This window comes from Mycetomoellerius zeteki, unplaced genomic scaffold (assembly GCF_001594055.1).
Source record: "Mycetomoellerius zeteki isolate Tzet28-1 unplaced genomic scaffold, Tzet1.0 scaffold20, whole genome shotgun sequence".
In the NCBI taxonomy this organism is placed as follows: Eukaryota; Metazoa; Arthropoda; class Insecta; order Hymenoptera; family Formicidae; genus Mycetomoellerius; species Mycetomoellerius zeteki.
In genome coordinates, this window is record NW_017256957.1 from 2,104,141 (window position 1) to 2,113,062 (window position 8,922).

Genomic DNA, 8,922 nt, shown 5'->3' on the forward strand with positions numbered 1-8,922 from the left:
TTTTATCAGACAAAATACGTGAGTACAATCAGAATTCTTATTTAAATTAGAACATTTTTTTTTTCGTTATATTCATTAATGAAACAAAGCAAGGTAATAAATATCTGTTTTGTGAAATGATAAGATTTTTTTAACATTTCATTTTCTGATTATTTTGGTTAAAATACTATCGTCCACATAATCTTCATTTTCGAGAAAATAGCCAAGGAACAGTAGCGCAATCATCCTGTCGCACGATCATGATAAATGATAACCGAACTTGGGTATTCGGCTTACGCTGCACTCGTCAAGGATCCACGGATTTGTTACACGTTGGCTGAATTTACAACGGTGTGCGAAGTAACGAAAATTCTACAACTACATCACTGAGTCAATGGAATGTGGCGAAACTCACGTCGTATTAAGTGGTCCCGCACTTCTTCGCCGAAAGAAAAATTTATGATCGACTTAGCGAAGGAAAATTTTATCTTTCTCCCTGCGCCCACACGAAGGATAATCCTTTGTTGCTGGCGTGTTTGCTTCACAAGATTTACCTTGTCGTCTTTTAATATTTTACAGCGTGATGAAGTTACCTTTCAAACGCGCACAAGTGTCGGATCTTGAACTTTGTTGTAAATTTTCTGTACTAGCAATAAAGCAATTTATCTAACAGTTTTAAAATAATTTCTAATTAATTTTCAAAAAGGCTATTTAGTTTATCTACAAACACGTAACTATTTTGGTTAAACTGATCTCGGGTTTTGACAGCCTCAGGTAAGCGCATGCCACACATGTTTACTTTGTGATCTCTGAAGGTAGACTTGCTAAGGATATACGAATTTACTTTCGCAAACTCAAAGTGCATATTAAGAATTTTTATTAGCTATATTCATTATTAATCCATAAGTGTTCGCATACTTAAGTACTAGAATTCAATTTTACCCATATCTTAATTTATTCATTTTATGTTTAAATTTATTTATTTTATATAATAAAATTGTTTCTGTAAACAAAATTTTTATTTTTATTTATAAATAATTATAAACTGAAATATGTTTTAGGCATAAAATAATAATTTTTAAGCATTAGAAATTAAAAGAAATCTATATTTTTAAAATATTTCTTACGTTTATGAATTAATTATTATTATTATTGAATATAAAAAATATATCATTTTACTGCTAAGAATAATAATTATTTAATTTATTTTTTTTAAATAATTATTTTTAATAAAGATAATTTTCTTGATAATAGTTTTAAAATAGATATATTACAAATTTTAGAAAAACTCATTATCCAATACTCAAAACAAGAATTTTTTTCTAGAATATTAATTTCTATAAAATTCTGTCGAAGAAGCTCTACCTTATATAAGTGAATTGATACTTGTGATGAACTTTCATAATAGATTTATGAATGGATATACATATAAACTTATAAAGTATTTCAAGTATTTATAAGAAATTAATATTTAAATTAAATACAGTATGGATTTTTCTGTCTGAACAAATTCTTTCATTATAGAAGTTTAAATAAAAAAAATAGTTTGAAAATTGGAGGCGAAAGAATTTTCGAATGTGGTCTTCGATGTGATTTCCAAATTATATTCGACTTTCGTGTAAAATTCGATGGACATTTGATAAACACGAATATCGTTTGAGAGGCACTATATTGCTATTTTTGTGGTCATCTTTTTTTTGTGGCCTCACGCCCCACTATTAGTTTCATCGAGAAATGATGTAACATGCATATTTGTCAACATACCAGTCAGAAATTTATCAATAAGAGGGAGATCTTCGTATCTAGCAGGTTTCTGGCAATACTATATAAAAGGCATCTCCTCAATTTCGATTTTATAACGGGATATACAGTCGTGATCATCATCATGAAGGCTCTGGTAAGTCTTAACAAAATTAATAAAGAATTAATTCATGCTATCATTCATTTTTTGTTTTTATCGTACAATTTTTAAAAAATATCAAATATTATTCTTGAGCCTTCCACGGGTGTTTCCTATATGACAATCTTGCATTTCGCGGATTTTCTCCGTGTTGAGATCCATTCTTGAAATGCCAACGTTTCGTGAACCTTGCAGTCCACTTCATCAGGATGAGGAGCAGCCTGATACTAGTACGAAACGTTGGCATTCCAAGAATGGATCTGAACACGGAGAAAACCCGTGAAACGCAAGATTGTCAAATACCAAATATTGTTCACACAGATAAATCTGTTTTAAATTAGCTACTGTCAAGAATTACAAATGTTCATGTCGGTTATAATAACACGAGCGTATAATAAAATCTGAAATCAGTCATATTTTAATTAAAGAATATTATGTAATCCATTTTATTCAAAATTCTATACTTCTTCGTTTTGAATCAATTAGAAAAAAAGAAACAAATTTTTTTTCAGACCGTCACACTTCTCTGCGTGCTCGTAGTGGCTGCATTTGCTGCACCTCCGAATTCTTTGCAAGATACTTTCATCCCCATCGTAGCTTCGCAGCTGGACGGACCAAATCCTGACGGTTCATACACCTACAACTATCAGACCGGAAATGGCATCCAGGCGCAGGAACAGGGTCAGCTTTTCAATATCGCCAAAAACGAGGACGCTATTCGCGTTCAGGGATCTTTCAGTTATACTGATGACAACGGCAATCCCATCAGCCTGAGCTACAGCGCCGATGAAACTGGTTTCCATCCTCAGGGCGAGCATCTGCCAGTCGCACCTCCGATCCCCGCTGCTATCCTAAGATCCTTGGAGTACAATGCCCAGCATCCCGAGGAAGACAACCTGTAGAAGCATTGTAGTAACGTACAGACCATTTAGACTGAAATTTTACCAGTGATCCTTCGATCTTATAATTGTTAATATCACGTGCAAAATTATGTGTATCTCCTACTGTTGATATAAGAATACGCGAGGAGTGAAGTATACACTTATTTAGACGAAGAATTCGAATCAAGAGAGGGACAAATTGCTAAATTAGGATGATATTTTTCTCTTATCTATTTCACAATATATAGTCTCATTTCTCGTGCTCTAATTAGTATTATAGATATATTAACAATCAAATATTAATTCAATATCATTATATATATAAATACAATAAGTTAAAGATTTCATTGAAAATTAAACGTATCAAAATTACGTGTAATGTCTATCACGATCTTTGGGTTTTAAATCTTTAGCTGTATTTATAATTCTAGCACATTCACATAATTTAGCAAATTTCCTTTGGCGAGAGCGTTGTCCCACGATTGAATTAGTGCAGTCAATTAGCACCTGCTGTATTAATTAAGGATCGAGTCACGTAGCGTACATACTGTGTATACAAAACCACAACCGCAACGTTTATATTAAACGTTGTTTCTGTTAACCGTCAAAATAAACGTGTTTGAACATTGACTCTCATACTTTTTTCCCTCTGAAATTTATCTCATCACTATTCCGCTCATTAAAACGTATCAGATCGCTTGTAATTTGAATACGTCGATGATCGCGATTGAGCCCGATACTGGCTAGTTCGTAATTATACCTATAAATAAACACGAAGTGATATTTAATGGCAAGCCGAATAGGTGACGCAATAATGTGATCGTCAAATGTGACGAAATAGCAAGAGATTTTGACAAAATTAGCAATGTTGTCGAATATATAGATTTCGGTCCGCGAAATTTCGCATCACGTAATTTTTTAATGTATATAATTATATATTTTTTATATCTTTCTAATATAAACTAACCTAATATTAATTGTAAATATATAATATTAAAAGGAGCATATATGCCTGCACTAGTTCTTACGTTAAAATTGTTTCACATTAACAGCTCCTTTTAATTTATAATTGATTTAATCATAACGCCGTTTTTTATATATATTTACCTAATATGTGATCTACCTAAGCGATTTTTATTGAGTCTAACATTGAAAACTGGTGGTTAGATTCAAAATAGGAAATTATATATTTCTGAATACTAATTAAAAATATGAGACATTTTGAATATTTACATGGCTGTAAGATTTAACTATCCATGTAAACTACAAACAGCAAGTACACTATTAATGAAAAAAAGATACTTAAAAATTTATTTGTAGGAGATGATATTTATTTCACTAAAATAAATCTTTATTTATAAATATGGTAAAATAAAATTTTATTCTTATAGCAAATAAACCATCTATTCTATTTTTTTACAATTATATAATTTATAAAAATGTATATTTCGTCATCATAATCAAATTTTTTTTATAACCGATGAATATCTAAGAAAACATCGCACATTGGCTGTTTTCATCAGATAAAGCAGCTTTGCAACTGTTGTAAGATTCTTTAATACGATTGGTCTTGCCTTTAGTCTCTTGCTGAATCTAAATATATACAATCTGATCATTTCAAAGAATTTTACAACAATTGCAAAGCTGCTTTCTCTGCTAAAGGCAGCTATTTGCTTGCGAATATTTCTTTCGGTGTAGGCCATATTGAATCGCAGACATATTAGACGCAGTTTTACTTTATATTTCTTATACTTTTTCAGAGCAATTGATTGAATTCTGCGATAAAAAACTCCACGAAAGTTTGTCAAAATTTACGCGTCGCATTCTCATAGAATCGCCACGTGAGTTACAATTCTTTGCCCAGAAATATCCCCCAGGAAGGTAGATTTTCGCAATTCCAGCTGAGAAACTGGGAGAGCAATCTCTCTCGGCAGGAACGGAACGCGCGCGTTAATCCAAAACGAGCGACACGATCCTCGCGTGGCACGTATCCTCGCGGATACACAAAAGCGTGCGATTTAAATAAGATAAATGCTCGCGTCTTACGGCGGGACGTGCTGCGGGTATAAAAACGAGAATTACGACATCGCATTAGCCTGTGTCCGACGTCCGTTACGTACAGGATACGCTTGCTATTCGTGGACAATGCGCGGCGTCCGGTGTCGAAAAAGAAGAAACGTCTATGTGGATTAAAGAACTAATACTTACGCCAGACAAAATTGTTTATGCCGATGATCCTTCACACGGATCCTTTTACGCACATATGCATTAATAGAGACGTAAAATATGACGAAACGTGCCAACCGAACGAGAATCGCTCGATTACGAGCTGTTCAGGAGGAGGCGATCCTTGAAATTAATTTATTCCTAAGGTATTTTCCATATTCACACATACAAATACACACAAACGCACACATACACACACAACGTGAATACTTGTGATCAGAACGATTAAATCACTGGTTTGTTGCTGATGCTGAGCTTCCAAGGAATATCGTGGATAATAGTACGAAATTGCGCGGCGAGGAAACGCTCTCGTGTTTCTCTTTGTCTCTCGCACGTTAAATTGAAAATATTTTTCGCGGTAAGACAAGCAAGCCTCTTCAATCTCGGAGTGGCACATCTTTCCCCCCGTAAATCACTTTACTTCGGAAGCGTGTTTTAGGAGACGGTGGAAAGAAGATGATATTTCCTTCAACCTATTTCTTATGTATTCTTTAATTTTCATTTATCTACATCACATACATCATTGATTTTTAAACAGTAATCGAAGACGCCTACGATCATAGCTTAAACATTACACTGAAAGAACAATTTTGCCGAAATATCTAAAAATTTAACTAAATATAGATTTGAAAATAATTTTGTTTGGTCAAAATAATTATATAGGACGCACAAACTGATTGCTATGTCAAAATATTTTGCAGCGTTGTCGACAACGTTTAAACATTCTACATAATATTATATTGATGGTCCAACAAAAATATTTTCAGATCTGTATTTTAGCAAATTTTTAGATAATTTAGCAAAACCGTTTTTTCCGTGTATGCAGCTTTATATATATAAAAATACATCTGAAACTTTACGGCGGGTGATTAATATTTATTAGTTTGCAAGAACATCATTATAATAATCATTCGTTGTTTTGAATCTCGTTAAATTCCTATTAATTCTTGCCTCATATCCCTTACCTTGTGTATACTGGTCAATCGAAGTCCCCTACATCTCGACAAGCCCTGTACCTCATAGTATCCGCGCTGGAATCTGCATATGAGTCTCGCAATCAGCGGATGCAACGATTGGATGCACCTCGAAATATCTAATCGCCGACTCGATCACCGTAGATCTCTCACGTTCTGCCATCACGTAGATCACAGCCCCGAATTACTGCGATTGACAGTTCTAGATACGCCGACAGCGATGCTTCAGACACCCTGTAGTTATTTGAAAAATTCCGTCGTGATTAACCGCCATGGGTGGTCCCCGACACGAGGTAATTGCTTCACGGAAGCGAGTAAGGCATTTTGCTATGGAACAGTCAGCCCAGAATAACGAAGGAATTAAAACTTAAATATTATTTACAAATTTTGAATTTTGTCGCTGGATCTAATCTCTTCCTTTCATGTAAAACACGATGACAAACAATAGAACAAGGTAACAATCGTTCTCTAACAATCATTGCTCGTGCGGAGATGTCGTCATTTCAACTACATCGTATATATAGTATTTTCGTAAGGTCCGTCCTTTAGTCGTCGAGCACTATCAATTAAATGTGCGAAACCGCCTCGCGCGAAATATCTCTACATAGATCTGTGATCCGCCTCCGTGGGTGGCGAATATAATAGCTGGTTGCACGCTCGAAGGATCTGATCTGATCCCGATCTTACACTCGTGAGTTCCTCTTCTTTCGTTGCAACTGACGCGACCTGGAGATCGAATCGTTGCACGGACGGAATGTTTCAAAGGTCCCACCGGGATTTTCGAGTTAATTTTCTACAAACAAATTAACAGACTCTCGGAGTAGCAGACTCCGAGATTGTGGGAGCATTGTAAAGGACATAGCAATTTTCTTTGCAGTTAAATGCTTTTCATTTGTTACGGATAATAAACAGATCAAGTCTTCTGATAATATTTATTTATAATTTTTATTTATTATTCTTCTAGCAGTCACCTAAACGTAAGAAATAATTTCATAATTCCCAAAAAATTAGCTTACTTTGTTTAATTAGTTGTATATTACATTGTTAGATGTCAAAGCAGCAATGGTAACCCAATCTCTTAAATAGGTAAATGACATTTCATTATTTTGAACTTATATGTACGTGCCAAATGTAAATAAATTCATTTCTATGGTTGAATTGCTTAATTAGTTTCAAAATAAACAACATTCGTATTAACTAAAGAGCCAAATATATTTTCTGGGTTAAATTGGTTACCTCCATTGTTTTAATTAAATTAACGACATATTGAATAAGAACAGTGACCTATAGAAATGAATAAAAATAACTCAAATTGAATATAATTTGACATTATAAATTTAACAGTGTACGTCTGTTTAACAAACGAAAGAGTTCCGATACTTGTTAAAGACATCGCTAAGTCAGACAACGCGGTTATGCAACTATAACTAGACCACCAGGTTATTCGATTACTCTATCGGTTCCTCCCAGGTATGCAGGTCACTTCATTGCACGCGCCTCCGCCGAGGAGAGAAAGTCTTCCTCGTCACGATGTCGGCCCGCGAACTTCTTAGATACCAGTTATAGATTTTTCGACGATCCGATTGATTCTCATATCGGTCAACGTGATCACGAAGTCACGATCGCGCGCTTAAGAAACGAAAAATAATATAAGCGAAGTAAAGGCGCCAATATACCGCGTTGCTTCATTGCTAATTACTGAGTTTTCGAAAACACTCATATTTATCTCAAATATTCTTGATTTTATAATTCAGCTTTGCAATCCGGATTTTATAATCGTAGCTTCTGCAATTTATATATTACACACACTGAGAAAAATGTTTTGATTATATTAACAAAATATGAAATATAATAGAATATATTTTAATGAAATCAAACAGAATTCTGATTATCATGATTTCTCGACATTATACAGTTAAAATGTTTAATAGACTTTAATTATATAAGGATTTCAATTGTTAGTATTTTAGGTTGAATCTATAAAACTTCTAGTTATAGTATCGCTCAAAAGTTTCAATAAATGCTGTTATTTACAGAAAAAACGTAAAATAATTGCTTGCCAAATGCATTTATCTTGGGGGGTATTGATCTTTTTTATATTTTAACCAAAGAAAAATATTGACGTTCTATATTTTAATTTAGTACAACGAAGCAAAGAAAAAATAAGGTAATTCAAAACGGATAGAGTAAACAAATATTTAATCAAGGTTAAAAATTGTACAAAAAAAAATAATGTATTCTATTCTATTCTACAATTGTTAGTTTTGTATAGAAGAATAGAAGAAACAATCGCAATTTACAAAAACAAGAGACAGTTAGTGGTCAAATAAACACTGCTTAGCGTTAGTTCATTGTGGTGCAAATTCTGAGAGTTCAAATACTATATTTTAAACAATAAGTTAGAACAAAATCACTATATAAATAAATCGACTAACACAATAAGTAAGAGAAGCGCCAACAGATAGATGTTGGAGTAATATTTCGACTGAGGCGAATCGGATCACAGGGCGAATTGGATCAATGTAATTTTGATAAGACAGTTAGTCGATATTTGTTATCAATTTTATTAATTTTTGTTTCAAATAAGCAGTTTCTGAAACAAAAAAGTAATAAAATTAACCACAAATGTCAACTAATTATTTCAAAGTACATTGATCCGATTCGCCCTGTGATCCAATTTTCCTCGGTCTACTTTACTTTAAATACATTTATTTCGGATATATGACTACGCGCCGATAACTTTCGGATTTGAACACAATCAACGGAAATAATAATAATAATCACAAATTTTTAATTGATTGTCGATGCTACAACTAGGATCGAAGTCCCAGGTTCGAATCCCGGCTGAGGTAATATTTTTCGTAATAAGTTTTTTACAAATTCAAGATGCTATATAATCAAATCAACGATCAATTAAATGTACAGAAAATATTAATTTGAGTTAATAAATATTTAATGTAAA

At 33.2% G+C, this 8,922-nt stretch overlaps 1 protein-coding gene across 1 annotated transcript; it reads left to right on the forward strand.

Moving 5' to 3' along the window:
- The first annotated feature begins 1,786 nt into the window (after positions 1-1,786).
- On the forward strand, positions 1,787-3,390 carry LOC108722271 (endocuticle structural glycoprotein SgAbd-2). The gene is made up of 2 exons (XM_018447273.1): positions 1,787-1,876; positions 2,392-3,390. Exons 1-2 carry the CDS (start codon positions 1,865-1,867, stop codon positions 2,779-2,781), a joined length of 402 nt encoding a protein of 133 aa, XP_018302775.1. The 5' UTR covers positions 1,787-1,864; the 3' UTR covers positions 2,782-3,390.
- The last annotated feature ends 5,532 nt before the right edge of the window (positions 3,391-8,922 follow it).